Source organism: Sturnira hondurensis, unplaced genomic scaffold (genome assembly GCF_014824575.4).
Source record: "Sturnira hondurensis isolate 20B ecotype Veracruz unplaced genomic scaffold, ASM1482457v3 Scaffold0020579, whole genome shotgun sequence".
NCBI classification, from domain to species: Eukaryota; Metazoa; Chordata; class Mammalia; order Chiroptera; family Phyllostomidae; genus Sturnira; species Sturnira hondurensis.
This window is the reverse complement of record NW_028093210.1, coordinates 974,994-992,782: the sequence shown is the minus strand read 5'-3', so window position 1 is coordinate 992,782 and position 17,789 is coordinate 974,994. Positions and strand designations below refer to the sequence as shown.

The following is a 17,789-nucleotide window of genomic DNA, read 5'->3' as shown; positions in this document are numbered from 1 at the left end:
TTTTGACAGCTCATTACATTTTTCAGTGCTGAGTAATATTCTGTTGCCTTGATTCACCACAATTTATTTATCCATTCACCTACAGAAGAACATCTGGATTGCTTTCAAGTTGGGGCATAGATGAAAAGAGCTGCTATAAACATTCAGGTCAAGGGTTCTGTATGGACACAACTCTTCTTTCCTTTGGGTAAATAACAGGGAATGTGATTGCTGGATTAGATAGTAAGAGTATATTTAGTTCTGTAAGAAACTGCCAAACTATGGTTTAAATAATTTGCATTTCCACTAGTAATTAATAAGAGTTTCTATTGTTCTATATTCTGGTCAGCATCTAATATTGATAAATGTTCCAGATTTATGTCATTCTAATAGGTGGGTAATGGTAGCTTGTTGTTGTTTTAATTTGCTTTTCTCTGATAATGTACTATGTGGAGTATTTTTCCATATGCTTATTGGTCTTCTATTTGTCTTCTTTGGTGAGGTGTCTGTTAAGGTCTCTGGCCCATTTTTTAATTGGGTTGTTTTTTTATAGTTGATTTTTAAGAGTTCTTTGTATATTTTGCATAAGAGTCCTCTATCAACTGTGTCTTTTGAAAATATTTTCTCCTAGTCATGGCTTATCTTTTCATCCTCTTATTATTGCCTTTTGCAGAGCAGAAGTTTTGAATTTTAATGAAGTCCAGCCTATCAGTCATTTCTTTCATGGGTTCTGTCTTTGATGTTGTATCTAAAAAGCATTGCCTGTCTCTTAACTTTTGAATGTTCTCTGTCAATATAAATAGAACAGAAGTTAAAATACATCCCCTCCTAGTCATTAATTTAGACAGACATTGACTTTGTTCGTTCAGTCCCCGTTCAGCGTGCTTTTGAAAGCCCTGTGTGATAAGCCCTGTTATCATCTATGTGGAAAGAATAGGGAACAGATATATTTACATGCCAAAGGTTTGCTTGGTTTAAGCTTCAGATTCAGAAATGAATTAAAGCTCTTTTTCAAATTTGTTCTAAAACACCTTACCTGTTAAGCCATCACAGTCCAGGACAATAAGATACTTCTGTTCTTTATTCGATACTTGAAACCAAAGATTTACCGCACGGGCTGGCGTAAAGTGTGCCTTCCTTTCTTAGTGATTCTCCTTCTTTTTTTCTCATTCAATGGCACATTAGTGGCCCATAGGAGAAAGTCTAATTTCCTGAGAGTCATCTGCATGTCTAATAGCAAATTTGCCCTTCTACAATTAAAAAAATAAATAAATAAGACTAGATTTTTATTGTTATTCTGGAAAATAATACTTTTAAGGGCCTTTAAGAAAATTAGCAAAGGTAGCCTGGAATTTAATAATTGTCTCTATTGACCTATAAGATTTTAAAGTCTAATAAACCAGATATAATTGCTCTTTGAAAAAAAATAAAACAATTCTACATGTTACAGCATTTGTAGCCTTATGTCATTTGCTCTTTAACTACTAAGAAAAGTTCACCAGAGGAGAATTATATTAAAGTCAGATAAAACATACAAAAATAAAGTTCGCCAGGAAGAAAGGATGCCTTTGATAAACAGTTTGTCTGCTATGCCATCTGGTTCTCTTAGGTTCTATCTTTTGGTCACATTAAATTACTGTAAAACCACCGTGTATCTGAATCATACTTTTAGTATCCATTGAATGGGGATAATCAAACTCCTCTGTAGTATATAATTTTAATAAATAATCAGTACACACAATATTTCAGGTCCTTTTTTCTGTACTTCACTGCCACGAAGACAGAAACAACTCCGTGAGGTGCTTTTCTGCTCTCCCAGAGTGACTGACTGACCACTTCAGCAATCATCATGGCGGCAGCTATGAGCCGAGAGTACCTACAATGACCTGAGGCCTCTACTAAATGCCCCTTCATTCAATGCCCCAAGAGTATCCAATTTCATAATTCAAAAATGAAAGCTTATTGTTTACTAAGAATCACGTAGGGAGGTCAGGAGATCCATTCCTTCATTCAACAATTGCATATTGAATCTCCTTCAGGTACTAGGGTGTAAGAGTACACAAAACAAGCTTTACTCTCTCATTGAGAAGATAGAATTTTGGGGGGCAGATAGACAATAACAATAGATAAATGAATAAATACATAAACAAATAAACAACAAAAGATGATAGCTGTGAAAAATTAAGGCAAAGTAAAAAAAAATCACAAAGGGTGATGATATTTGATAGGACCGTCAAAGAAGAGCCTCTCGCTGTTTGATCAGAGAGCTGAAGGGAGTGGCGAGCAAGTCATCTGGGGCATGGAATACTGATGCGACAGTGGGCTGGTGTTGTCAGTGTATTTGGAGTATTTCCAGAATTGTAATGAGGACAGTGTAGCTAGAGCAGAATAAACTACTATAGGGCACTGGTAAGCAATGGGATCACAATGCTAATCAGGGGTATTGTCATTCATTACCTCTAAGGGCCTATTAAGTATCTTAAATTTTATTCAGAATAAGAGGGAAAGATGTTTAAATTTTAAACATGGTTTCAGGATACAAAACAGAACAAAAATAAAGTTCCCTATAGAAAGCTGCAATCTTTTCATTAGATTAATAATTTTTTAAATTACATTTTATTGTTTATACCATTGCAGTTGTATCAGTTTTTCTCCTTTGTTTTTTTTTTTTCTGAATCTTAATCCATAAAGCCATTACAGATCCTCTCAAACGTTAAAAAAATCCCATGCCCTTTTCAGCTCATACTTCCCACTAGAACAGTGGTCTTAAAAATCATTTTGTTCTTCAAAGTTAAGTTTTAATTGTTTCCCTAATCTTTCTTCCTCCTCCCAAGCAAGTCTTAACAACATTTACTGCTCAAAACAAAACTGTACAATAAACAAGTCTGTTAAAACAGGTGTTTTTCTATGAGGGGGGAATATTTTTTGGTCAGAATATAAGTATTCTATAGTCTTCTCCTCCTCTCTGCCTTATTTTCTTAGAAAACTTTTCATAACTTTCTAGTAGGTTGATTATTCCATGGGGTTTATGTGTTTATCTTTAGTCATTAAGAACTTTGGAAAAGTAAAGGAAATTGAATAATTACAGAAACAGTAGAAGTTCTTAGCTCAACACTTTAGTTTTATGACTGACAAAAATATTAAATGGTTAAAGGTTTAATTAAGCTTTATGGATTCCATTGATCTTCATCTCCATCAGGCAGAATTGACCTGTGAATGCATTCTACCACTTCTATGCCTTCTTTTCTAGGTCAAGATTACATAATAGAAGTAGATGGATGTATATTTCTGTTTATCTTTTAAAATATTACCACCTGTCAAAATATTGGTTAAAGAATAAAATGCTAGAATAATTTTTTTCTGAAATTTTGAGAGACAGAGTTTCATGAATAAATAGCAGCTGGTGTATTTACCTTGTGGGGAAAAGAAGTAACAGAAGCACTTTGTGTCAATCAACATGAAAATGTAATTTAATCCAATGAGACAAAAATCAATTTTCTTTTCTCAGAGTTTCAAAATAGTTAAATATCACCTGTCCTGCTTAATTAGTTTTTGATATTTGTACAAATTCACCTTTAAACTTCATAACAATACAGTTCTTGTTTGAGCTGCAGATTTCTCTGTCCCAGTTGTGTTCTCTTTCAGCTGGCTAGAGAGAGTAAGTGAAAAAAAACTTTTACTAAACAGAAACCATGTTGTTTTAAAAGGGGTGCATAGTATTTTCAGGCTCCAATAATTAGAACAGCCTTCTGTTGCCCTGCAGTAAATGATGCTTTGACTGCAAACCACAAATTTACCACAAACCCACCATGGATTTTGTTATCACTGCTGGTGTTGGTAAATGCAAAAAGGAAAGAGGAGCTTTTGTAATTTGTAACTGACATATTTGAGTAATTTAAGAATTCAAAACTTGATTTGAACCATATATATGCATATAGTGAATTAATGTTTAACCAGAAGACAAGTTGAATGGACATATCAAAAAGTGCAGACATATCACATGACTTGGTACGTCCAGGGAAAAATAAACCCAAGTTTAGGAAGCATGAATACTAAGGCTCATAATTTTGTGAAAGTTAGTTTCTGTCCATCAGGAGATAAATACATGTGTGGATATGGAGAGGTACAGCCCAGACTGCCCTTCAAGGATGAGAGTGTTGCCTGGCTGCTGACACCCTACAGCTATTAGAACTTTCAGGATAGTCTCAGCTACAGGGAACGCCCTTGCTCAAGGTCATGCCCTTACTGGGTAATGGAAGTGGAAAAGCACAGGGGGTTGGACCTGCCCTGTATTACACTGCACTCTTTTCCCGCCCATAGGTGTTGGTAGCAAGGGTGTGTTCTCAATAGACATCCCAATGCTTTTATGGATTGTACAATTTGTAGTTTTCTGAAAGAGATTCTTTAGTGTTTCTCATTGTCCTGTGACACAGGCACTGGCCTGCAGTGTCTGTGGCATTATGGATGAGATGTGAGACAAATTCACATGACTACCGAGTCCTGTGGAGGAAAAGGGATCTCAAGGCTACTCCTGAAAGGGGGGGATGCCTCAGAGCAGCCTGGCAACTCTCTCTAGGGGAGTTTGCCTAGACACGCTTTTATTGGGTTTAATTTGCACAGGAATACACGCACAGCTCATTAATCATTGTCAGGCAGTAAGGATCAAACGATAGATAGCATACAAAGAACTATTATGGCTCCTTCTGAGTCACGGTCTATCAGCTAAAAGGCTACAAAACTTTGGGAAACAAACTCATTTCCTGCTCAGGCCTTTATCATTTAACTAAGAACATTCTTAGCAAAGCAGGCTTCACAGAATGTGTGAAGGCTTGATCACCCTGGGGAGCCTGCCCTTTCTAGCACAGGCTGCACTGCCCTCTGTCATTGTTTCAGGCTTCAGTCAGGCAGAGGAAGCAGATAGCCAAGGAATTTTCCCAGACTTCTCTCAGACTCAGGGGAGTCAGGCTTTGTCAAAGATGAGGGGCAAGTGTCCATCACCCCCTTTCTCTATAGTCCCCCAAGTCCTTTCCTGAGGCCTCCACGTGATCATGCCTGTCTTAGGTTGTCCTCCCTTGGGGAATCTTGCCTGTCATTGGCTAAGCTGATCAAGCATTGGAGGCCAGTTATAAGAAAAGGAGCAGAAGCGGCGCTCCTGCCTGGGAGATAAGCTTTGTCTCCTTAGTAGCTTATGGTCCGAAGGTCGCTCACTCAGCCTTAGCCCTGGGGTGGGGGGGTTACAGCTCATGAAACCAGGCAGGGCGGCTCCCAACAAACACTGAAGCCTGATTCACATTTGTCTTCTCTCAGAATATGTTCTATGGCAGCATTTTTGCCCAGTTTACAGAACCATGCATATTTTTAAGAAGATTAGCTTTTATTTTAGTCTGATTTTGTTCAAGAAATAGTTTGTCCTCTGACCATACTGGATCCTTGACCCACTTGTTAATTTGTGTTTCCTCTCCCATAAAGTGGGGATAAGAGGACACCCAAAACATCAGTGTTTTGTAGAGATGATTAAATTGAATAATAGGCATACAGTTTTTATATGCCTGGCTCATAACAATGTTCAATACATGCTAGTTATCTTTTTAATAAAAAAGAGGGAGAGAGTAAAATATAAACCCTTATTAATTTTACTCCTGTATATATGCTTTCAGGTGAAGCTTTGTGATATGTAAAAACCATGTCAATCAATTACTGAATAGTACTTCTAGCAGTATTCTAAAACAGAGGGAAAAAGTGATTGATACGATTTCTATCCAACAGAAAGAGAATTATGAATAAGGGCATTTTTTTTTCAGAATGAAAAATATGTGTGTTGGGGAGGGGAATTCATCTTATCCTACATACTGATATTAAGTCACTCTTTGTTACTACTGTCCCTTCTAAATTACCATCAAAGTGACTAATCCAAAATTCCAATGTTGGGAGAGAAATCATTAAATGCAACAGAAACCAGTAAGGGTGCTCTGCTAGTCATCCCCCACACCCCATTTGCCCCAAATTTCTTTGCCTTGTACTGCACCTAAGAGGCTACATCATGAGGACAGCATGATGAGGATTTCCTGACCAGGGGGCTTCCTGGGAGATCAGGCAGTGAGCAGTACCTATAGAATATTGGAAGCACAGAGAGGAAAGCAAGATTTCTTTAAAAATTTTTTGTTTCCTCTTGCTCCTGCCCAGCATCTCTAGCAACACCTGGGTCCCTCCTAGACTGCAGCCTTGACTCCAGTGTTGCAGTGAACCAGCATTGCGGTTCACAGCATTGCAGTGAACCTGGCTCTTCCCTGTGTCCCTTCAGACCTGGGGTAGTTTTGGGCTTTCTGCTGTGGCTAATTACTGATTACTTCACAATCTCTTGCTTATTTCCTTAAGCTGCCTTTTGCCTGTGAAAATGTTAGCTTTATTGGAATCCATGTGTTTGAATTACCTAATGTGAATTCTGATTTCTCCTGGGACCCAAACCAACAACATGCTCTCTTTCTCTCTCATATATATATATATATATATATATATATATATATATATATATATATTTGCTGACTTTTTAATGGCTTTACTCTAAGCAGTTCAAGTAGTAATTAGACTAATATTAGTTTTTCCTTTTATTCTTTGAAATTACAATGACACTTTGTATACCACTCAGTAAATAATTATATATAAATAGCTATACTCTCTCCTATTACATTTTTGTGTAATATCCTTTTATACAGGAAGAATACAGGAATGGGCAAAAATAATGGTGGTAATGGTATTACCATTACCACCATCATTACCTAAAAGATAAATCATAAGTAAGCATACACAATAATAACTATAATATTAAGAAGACCAATAATACATATTAATAATGCAATAATAAATACATAATACAAGATTAAACTGTATTTGTGTACTTACAGCTATAAATCTACTTTTGCCAACCTCTATATTTTTTGTTATTTTATGGGCATTTAGCTCTCTGCTATATATCTATGGTCTTTGGTTCTCTCAAACTGATGCTCATCTCTAAGAAAACAAATTTAGGTATCACTTAGGTTAAAAAACTTTATATAGCGACAAAACTACTTCTAAAAGTAATCATTGACTATGCCACCAACTCAAAAATAAATGCAACAGAAATTACACTAACTTTCATAGAGCTCTTGAGTCGCAGTAGTTTTAATTTTCCTGATATGAACAGAGTCAAAAAGTTATTATAATGGATTTTTTCTTAAAGAAGTTTAATCTGTTTTGCATATTCAAATCTTAGATAAACTGTAAAATTGGCTCTTTACACTTGCAAGGTGATGATAGAGTGATTGATTAACTGTTCATCATTATCTTGGAGAACTTTTGTAACATTATAACTTAGTAAAGATTCAAGAGAAAAATCACTATGATGACTCATGCTGGAGAAACACAGACACTAGATGCTAAGAAACAATGGAAGATTAGTTTCAAATGAATGCTGTTTAATAAACACAGTCCAGCTTAATTACATACTTTACCCTATTGTCCCTGTTATTCTGTGTCTTTTAATATTATCTTTTGTAAATGACAGTCTAAACCTCTTTTGGATTAGTACACTTCCTAGCAGATTGAATTAACTATATCAACTGTAATTATTATGTCATTATTATTCAATCCTCTTCAATCTGTTTTTCTTTAAATTGGAACTAGTTTCAAAAATATATTTTCTTGTTTATGCTATTAAAGTTGTCCCAGTTTTCCTCCTTTGCTCAGCCTGCTTCCCACTCTCACAGTCAATCCACACCACTATTGTCCATACCCATGGGTCATGGTTCTTTGACTAATATATATTCCTTACTAATCCCTTCACCTTCTTTCAACCAACCCCCCCCTCTCACCTCCCCTCTAACAGCTGCCAGTCTCTTAGATGTTTCTATGCCTCTGATTCTATTTTCTCTCATTAGTTTATTTTGCTCATTAGGTTTTACTTAGAAATCTAGAAATCATTGCTCATTAGAAATCATTAAACTGCCCATATTACATTAAGCAATCTACAGATTTAACACATTAGTATTTCTATTACAATGCCAATGGCATATTACACAGATCTGGAATAAATAACCAAAAATTTATGTGGAACCAAGAATTATTCTGAATAGCCTTAGCAATCTTGAAAAAGAAAAAAAGTTGAAGATATCATAACACCTGATGTCAAACTATACTACAAGGCCACTGTAACCAAAACAGTCTTGTACTGGCATAAGAACAAAAACATGGATCAATGAAACAGAATAAATAGCCCAGAAATAAGCCCACACCTTTTTGGTCAATTAATATTCAACACCTACAAAGGCAACAAGACCATACGATGGAGTAAAAACAGTCATCAAACACGGTGTTGGGAGGACTGGATTGGTACATGCAAAAGAAAAAAAAATGAAACTAGAAAACCAACTCACAACATACACCAGAATAAACTCAAAATGGATACACAACAATTATAAGTCATGAGTTCCTAAAAATCTTCGAGGAAAAGATAGGTGGTAAAATTTTGGATATCTCATTTAGTAGTAGTTTTGCTAATATAGTTCCTAGGACAAGGAAAGAAAGGAAAATAATAAATCATGAAATAGGACTACATTGAATTAAAAAGCTTCTGCATAGCTAAAGAAACCATCATAAAAATGAAAAGGGAACCCACTATATATGACAACATATTTCCTAAAAAAACATCAGACAAGGGTTTAATCACCAAAAATACATAAAGAACTTACATGAATCAACACCAGGAAGACAAATAATCCAATCTAAAAATGGGCAAAGGACCTGAATAGACATTTCTCCAAGGAGGACATACAGATGTCCAATATACACATGAAAAAATGTTAAACTTCACCAGTCTTCAGAGGGATGCAAATTAAAACCGGAAAGAGATATAACCTCACACTTGCCAAAATGGCCATCATTAATAAATCAACAGACAACAAGTTCTGGTGAGGATGTGGAAAAAAGTGAACTTTTGTGTAGAGTTGATGGGAATTCAGACTGGTACAGCCACAGTGGAAAACAGAATGGAGGTCCTCAAAAAGCTAAAAATGGAACTGCCTTTTGATCCAGTGATTCCACTTCTGGGAATGTATCTCAAAACACCAATTCAAAAGAATATATGTGCCTATATGTTCATAGGTCATATATGCACCTCTATAGTTTTTTGAGTACAGTTCTTATACTTCTTTAGTTAAATTTATTCCCAGGTTTCTTCTTTTTTTGTTACAATTATCATTTTAGAGAATACATATTTCAATAACAAAATAGTATGTCATTAATTCATACTGTAAAAACAATCCAAATTCCTTCAGTAAATAATCAATACTCATAAAAGTAAAGAAGTATATTTTATTAGGTACTCACACACTTAGAATGTATAACATCATAAATTTCAGTAAAACATAAAATAATTTATTGAAATATGAAGTAATTTGGAAAATCTGATTGTATTTCATCTGATCCATGCAGAACTAAAAATTTCATATTGTATAAACTTTGGTCTAGTGGAATAACTAACTTGGAATTATGGCATTTCTAATATAGTTAATTCCTTACTAATTTTCTATCAGGTAGTAAAAATATATTTTTTAAATCTTATATTAATTTGTAGTTTCTGGGTAATTTACCCATATAATTTTATAAAATCTATGACAAATCTCATGGGGATATCTGTACCTGATTGCAGTTCTTTATAAGAGATTTCCTGGCATTTGGTTTCATGAAGATTAGAGACAACAGTTTGAGTTTGTCTCTAGTTGAGGTCAGAAGAGGATATCTTTACCTTGGTGGAGTCAGAAATCAGAGCAGTGAGCTGAGGCTGAGTGCTGACAGAAAATCTTGAGATACCAGAGGCCAGAGAAGGACTGAAAGGCAAAAATAGAAGCAATTGAGGCCAGCAATTATCCCTCCAGAAGCCCAGCTTGCTTTCTGAGATCATACCAGGGTCTCTTTGGGGGATTCCCAGTTACATACTGAATCAGAACCAGACTAAGAAGCCAAATCAGAAATTGTTTTGGCTGTGGTGGCTGTGTAATATGTCAATTTGGCTATGCGGATCTAATTCCCCAAATTTCCTCTCTCTGAATGTTTCATTTTGAGATGGGACATAGACAGGTTTGTGTGCGAGATCTGGAGAGCTGAGAGGAAGCAGCCGCCAAGATGTAGTTCACACACACTGTCATTTATCTGCCAGCTCTTCTTGCAATTCTCAGTGGAGGACAACAGTGGAACTTAATGTCATTGCGTCTTTGTTTTATTCACACACTGATGAGAACATTGAATAATTTAAACATTGGTATGTGTGATTATTATTCTGACTTGGTTTTCCAAAATACAAGGATAACAATGTAAGTTTTGACGTTTTTTATAAGCTCAAAATTTTCTCCAGGTATGGATAAGTTATGAACATCAGCCTTGATGAGACTTCTTCAATGGTGTAGAGACACACACAAAAAATAAGCTCCTTTTTCAACAGTAACTTTCTATGATGTGTGTCAAATACTTCACATCAAGTCAATATTCAAGAGAATATAATATAAGAGATCATCAAGATCAATATAATATCATTGAGAGAATATAATAGATATTCCCTTCAAAAACTAGAAGCACTCCTTTAACTTTTAAACTGAGAAACCTATGGCACTTACTTCATCTGAAAATAAAAATTATTACAAAATATACAGTAAGTGTTCTAGTTTGAAAAAAATGATAGGTAATGAATCATGGCATATATGACTTAGATAGAATTATGAATTTAAGAAGTAGCATAATTTTAAAATTTATTTTACAGATCATTTAAGACATGAATAATAAAAAGTTTCTGCTCCATTATTCTCAGCTTTTCATATTCTTTTTATTTAAATTTGTTCTTTGTTCAAGAAAGAAGACATTTTTCTCTACCTTACCCACCAATCAGTGAAAACCATAATTACCTTTCTTCTCATGCCTACCCAAACATTGTATAAATCATCTCTACCTAGTAAATATTAGTGAAGGTCTACTTGGTGGCAATTTCAGAGTTAGAAAAAGACAATCTTTGCATGCAACATAAAATAACTGCAAGCAAATAGGTTACTGCATACATTTTTGTTGGAACAATAATAGGAAATTGACACTAATGAAATAGGTGATTTGAAGATTAGTATTGAGGGACTAAGAAACAGAATGAGAAGTTGACTTGGCTTTGTAGTATGACAGTTTGGCTTTGGTGATCTGTATTTCCCAGATCTCCTCTCTTTGAATGTTTCAGCTGAAGATGAGCCACAGAGCAGACTTTTGTGCAGTATCTGGAGCGCTGAGAGGAAGGAGCAGCCAGCACGTAGCTCACATATGCTGTTACTTGTCTGCCAGCTCATCTCCTTAGCATGAGGCTACAGTCAAGACTGTAACTGTTCCATGGTTCCCTGGATCCTTCTCAGCTTTGTCAACTTTTGGACTGGGTGTTGAGCTCCATGGGAAAGGGTAACAGGTTCTTTAGGACAGCCATACCATCAATATCAAAGGCAGAAGAAGCTGATATGGGTTTCAGTCCATCCTTATGGGGTCCTACTTATCTTTTTATACATTTTCTCTTCACTATCTGCCCTGCAGACTCCAGGCTCCAGCATCAGACATGAGCCAACACCTCACAGAGAATATCTGAGCAGTTACCACAGTTGTGCAAGGTCAAATTCCTATAACAAATTCCTCCAAATAAACTTGCCAAATGTTTGCCTACTTTAAAGATTGAGTGATAAAACATTTAATACCTGTGAATAATTTCTAATTAAATTACTGAAAATATTCAATATCAACTAAATAGATTACATTTATTTGATAATATATTAGATGTATAGATGAATACATTATTAATCCTACTATAAGTCTGATGTCATATGTAAAAATGCATGGAAATAAGGTTTTTTTTAATTTGCTTCCATTTGCAATGTTTATCTAAGAATCCAATTTTCTCATAAAATGTGTAATTTATTTTTGCATTAGGTGAGGATAAGCTCTAGCATGATATTTTCTTGATTATAAAGGGTCTTTAAGGCCCTTTGAATTACAGGTACACATGTCCTTCACTGATAGCTTTGAGTACATAATTAGTGAACTGAATCAAAACAAAAAAAACATACTATTTGCTTCAAAGGAATATATATTGGATGTATTAGGCTAAATTAGTATCATATATAGAAATAACTTTGATTTATTTTTATTTTTATTTCCTCTTTGAATATTAAATATGTAACTTAAGCTGCTGTTAAAGATACATGTAAGAAACCTAAAGAGATTCAGATTCCTCTTTTTGACCCATTTTAAAGAATGTAGTTTACCTATAATCAGTGGGTGGAGGTACATGAGTGAATTTGAAAATCTATCAACCTAGCAGGAAAACTTTAGAGAACACCATAGTAATAGAAATAAGTTTCATGAGCCAAAAAGAATCACTTATATATTTATTCTAGTTGAAATTTCAGGTTTTAAATGATAATTAAAGAATGTGGGGAAAATGTTCTTGTTAGGTTGTGATAGTAGTAATTGCTGAGAGAGGCAAAATAATTTTGCCTGTGTTCAGTATTTGCATTAGAATCATGGACTAGAAATGTAATTATATTACAAGGTCAAAAAAATAATTGGGACTAAGTTCAATGATACCAATATGACTACATAATGTATTTCCAAATGTCTATCTTTGGTATGGGCCAACTTAACTTCTTTTAGTGTGTTCTGCTTCCAACTCTGCTCATTTACCTGGCCCTCAGACAAGTTGCTGTGTCACTCATCCATTTTCCAAAAATATAACAAATATTCTAATACTGGCCCTTTTCATTCATCAGTTATTTCGACTCTCTTGTTTTCTTACTGTGACTGAGTCCACAGACACAACCTGCCTGTGATGACTAAAATAAAATCAGGGTTCTTGAAACACGCATTAGTAACCATGTTTTTTTTTTTGTTAATAAACACTTGTTCTCAGATAGTTATCTATGACTAAAAGACTTTATATCTTGTGGAAGGATTTTCAGACACTTCACATGTCCTTAAAGTATCTGAAATCCTGAGTCACAGAGGAACTCTAAGAACAAAGCCACCACTGCCTAATGGAATTTGGTGGAAAGAATGCGCACACAACTGATAATTTTTTAAAAATCAATTAAAATTCAATGACAGGAATGTGATTATTGTAAAGAAAGTATTTTCATATATAATAAAAACTTTAAAATGCTTTTTAAAAATGTAATGCACAGAGATAAGATCCTACTGAATGTTCTAGTCCATAGAAACCGCCTATTTTGGATCTATTTTAGATAACTTGTTCATCTTTGATTTTGGTTTGTTTCATTGCCTAAAAATGATAAGGATTTCCAACACAATGCCAACGCTTGCTCTAATATCATATTGTTCTCTGTTATTTTATTTTTTCTCACTAGATGACAATTTTGTCAGAGTAGGGCAACTCAGAACATTCCCTCCAGGAATGTAGAATAAACTGTACTATTAGTGCTTAACCACTTTCATTATTTCCAGAACTTTGTTATGCTCTGGACTCGAACTCATTTCTGTCCCACTTTATGTCTGGTGAGTGACATAACTGCTCTGAGAAAATGTACATAGCCTTAATACTTATTAAAATTTAATTATTACTGAATAAAAAGCAAAGGTTAGTAATATTTAAAATGACTGAAGGATTTTGGCAGATTCGTTTTAGCGTGCGCACGGAAAAGCGAGAGCTGCCATTTCCATAGAGATGTAAGAGTTGCTTCAGTGGATCATAACGATCACCTCTTTAGTCCTTATGTGCTGTTTAAGATTAATTATAATAAATACTCACTACCACAGTGAAAATCTTATCCAGAGATTCATCTGAACCCATGTCTGCCTTTACTGCATTGCTCTTTATTTTTTAAAGGTTTTTATGTCTTCCTAAATAAAGTCTTTGAGAACACAGTTATGAACCTCCAGGTGATTCCTATTTCTGTCTTAAGAGACAGGATGTAATTGCCTTTCATGTTTCCCTTCTATCACCTCTTATTTTAGCATTTAATCTTTCAGTCATTAAAATAACTGCTTGAAGATGGCATTTATTATTGGAAAGATATAGATATGCTAAGTGGAGTGTGACAAATGAATTCTATAATTTGAAAACCTAGTAGCTATCAGGTAGTAAGCAATGACTCTTGTCAGTTTTATTGACTATTAAAGAGACATTTTATAGAGCATGCTGCTGCAGATACTATGTTTCCAAGGGGAGGCTTGATATGCTAAATTCCACATTGGGTCTTTCATTCTAGAGCCAAGGCTTAAATCAATGAATAAAATAAAATTTTTGTCTCCCTGGAAAGAACACATGTTCCATTGCTAAATTATAGGCATCAGTAACACATATGGGTATTTTAGAGATGCTAACCTTGCTGGATTTTTTAAATGGGAGAACATAAACATAAATATGTGTTAAAGTTAATTTTTTATAGCTTGGTATTCTATAACTAATAATGCACTCTATCTCTTAAAAACAGTTATCCTAGTGCAATACAGTTCTTTGCATAGAGTTATGTGGACCTCCATAGCAAGTGTTAATGAATTTGATAATTTGAAGTTTGTGCTGTTACAAAGAGGTCTTGGAGTTGGGAATTTAAAAGACTTTGTTATTTACTAATTTGGTGTTCATCCCTCTCAAAATCCCAAGTTCCTACAAGTAAGTTGCGTGGTTGGCCCAAAACTTGAAAAAAATATTGCCTATATTTTGCATGGTGGCCGACACACTTCAGCATTCAATAAAGGTACAAGAATACTCTCTGCAAGTACTTGTATGTCCAGAACTGTCAACCATGCTCATAAATGTGTCACCAAAGAAACGTGTATTCACTTTTAATTCAAATTCCCTCTTTTTATAGTCTTTCCATGAAATGTGCTTTCTCGTGTTTTTAAATTGCAAGATGGGTTAAGTGCAATAAACTCTAAAATTATTTCTAAAGTAAATGTTTGATTCTTTTATGGAAGGTGACACTAGCATTAGTGCAAAATTCAATTATGTGTCTCCTCACTCAAAATTACAAAGACAAACTCTCTAGTTTTCTGTTCTTCAATTAAAGTGTGAGACTCAATTTCAAAATATCATACTTTATTACAATTCGGGTGAACTGAAACTCTAATTACATGACATTATTTTAAAGACACAAATTACCAATATTTTAAAAATTATATTTTCAGTTTAGGGTAAAAATTATAGTTACTGCAATAAAATCAAGATGAATGTGCTTTCACGTAGTTATATTGAAAATGACAATGTACCAATAGCAACAATGCACATTAAATTTGTACAGCTTTCCCATAATTGTTAATTGGTAAAACAGTCATTGCATTAGAGGCTCTTGCCATATTGAACACAAACAAGGTTTATTGGCTGTAATTTTTAATAAAGTATTTTTTTCTTCCTCCATTATGCTTATTCATTAAACAAGATTTCTTTCTTGATTCTGTATGAAAATTCATAGCCTTGTGAAATTTCTGACTACCATTCAGTTAAAAATAGACTACTGACTATAAATGGGAATATAGTCTGAATTCCAATATTCTGCCTTGTTAAGTAATACTGCTCAAATCTTTATGTGCAGGTCAATTTCTCTATGTTCTCTGAGTGAGAGTGTGAAGCAGACATACGCAGAACTCCTCTGACTGAAGCAGATGGCTGGGCTATCTGGAGTTCTGCTCAGTTGACCCTGGCTTCTCTCCCAGAGGTGATATAGAGACGCCATAGAGAAAGTCACATGAGAAAGAATTTGCAAACTACTAAACAGAGGGAGGTATAAAGGAAAATAATGTAAGAGAGTGCAAATTATCTCATGGTGCACCTACATTCTGAGTGATAAAATATAGGATGAGAAATGTTTGTTGCTATAGCTAGCCACAGAAAATAAACTACAAATGAACGCTCAACAAAGGAAATTTTATGTCAGTGTCTTCCACTGTCTTCTAAAATTCTGGATGAATCCACTTTTAGTATAATTTTTAAAAGATTTATCGTCACAGCAAAGTTTGATGGTATGTTCCTTGTATATCTATTTCTCATACCAACTATTTTTTATTTTGTGACCATTGCTTTTATTTTATTTTACCTCTCACTGCTTATTCTTATTGTAATAGTGCCCACTTATAATTATTCTATCATTTATACATATCTATAATCATTATATCAAATATATGCTTCTAGTAAGATAAACCTGTTTTAATTGTTATTCTGTCTCAAAACCCATTGCATTTTTATTAAACAATTTTTATTTCAGAACTATTTATCTAAAAATATTTTGTTCTCATAGCAATATATAGATATAATACCTATTATACACATACATTATATATAATATATACTTTACATTATATATATAAAGTGAAAGTGGTTGATGTCAGCCCATGAAAAACGTACATTTCATTTACTGTATTAAACTGACTCTAAGAGACTTTTTAAAGTAACATTTTGATATAAGGATCCCTTTAAAATTTATGATGTCCCAGTTTCTTTAGGTTTTAGAATCCATAATATTAGTTTAAAGAATAATGGTACAAAATCTTAGGTAAAACAAAATGACTTAAAAATTTTTTCTCTTAACTTTCAGAATGTTTTGCAAGTTTACTCCTATTTTCTACATACTGTTACTTTTTTCCTCGTATATTTATATTATCATTACTACAAATATATCTGAAAATGAGTATGTGTATGTATGTGTTTCACGCATGTGTATACATCTATGGATTCCCTTTAATTGTTTTGAATCCTTTTAACAACATCAATTAGATATTTTAAAGTGTTTGACACTTATTTTCTGAATTAATTTCAAAAGGTCACATGCTTCTCAATTCTTTATAAGATTTCGATCATAGTATTTTAAAATGTCTGTTGATTATTTTTTCTCTGCAGAAATTCCAGAGGAGAAAGAAAAAGATAGGCTTGTGTTCAGATCATTATCTTGACCATAGCTTTCAACAAGAGAGAAAATATGTAAACATCCATGAGTTATTTCCTTTTTTTCCAGCTTAGAGTTAAGGGTTATAATTGCCAATGTGTAATTGAATAAAATATACCTACTGTCTAATTAGAAGGTCTCACAAACAGAATCTCAGCATGGAGAGCGGGCTGACAACGCTGCTATTCCAGGATGGTAAGCGTCAAGGGCACCCTCTTGGCGGTGCGTACTTACGTAAGAGGTTTGTTCGGGTCTGTTGAGAGCGCAATGGCAGCTGTCTGTTACTACTTCTGTCGCCCAGTGCCAGCGTTCTTCTCATAGCGCTATCACACAGAGGTTAAGGCAAAAATGTAATCACTCCTTCCCATTATGGCAAAAGACAACGAAAAGAAAAAGCAATAGCGACCCACAAAAACAAATTCACATTTTCTTGCTGAGTAAGTTATGTAAATAACAGCTCTAGAAAGAAACATTCCCTATTTGTGTTCCTATGAATTTGAAAGCAGTATAGTAAGAAAAACAAATAATGCAAAATTATGTGGCCATTAAGAAAAACCCTAAGATATGTTTCTTTTTAGATGGAAAGTTACTTTAGAATGGATTTTCACATCACTTTACTGCTTCTGTTTTTGGTAACACTATTATTGATGCAGGTAGTGTTGTTCCTTCCTTTATAAATTGCAAATTCACAATGTTATATTAAAATTACTTCATGATACAGTGTTGCTAAGTGAAGAAGAGAAGAAATTACTTGAACTCCAAACTATTAACAGATCCCAGAGGGACTAACTAGTAACTCCAGCTGCTGATTCATTATGAAATAAAGTGCATTTTATAGAATATCATTTTGATGTTTAGAACCACAAA

General features: G+C 34.2%; 1 protein-coding gene across 1 annotated transcript in view; it reads right to left on the bottom strand.

Moving 5' to 3' along the window:
• Positions 1 to 17,241, bottom strand: part of LOC118975795 (protein DPCD-like) — a 115,978-nt gene extending 98,737 nt beyond the window's left edge. The window contains 1 exon segment of the mRNA XM_037029930.1: positions 17,157 to 17,241. Within this exon segment, the coding sequence (XP_036885825.1) occupies positions 17,157 to 17,241 (85 nt within the window).
• Between the last annotated feature and the right edge of the window lie 548 nt (positions 17,242 to 17,789).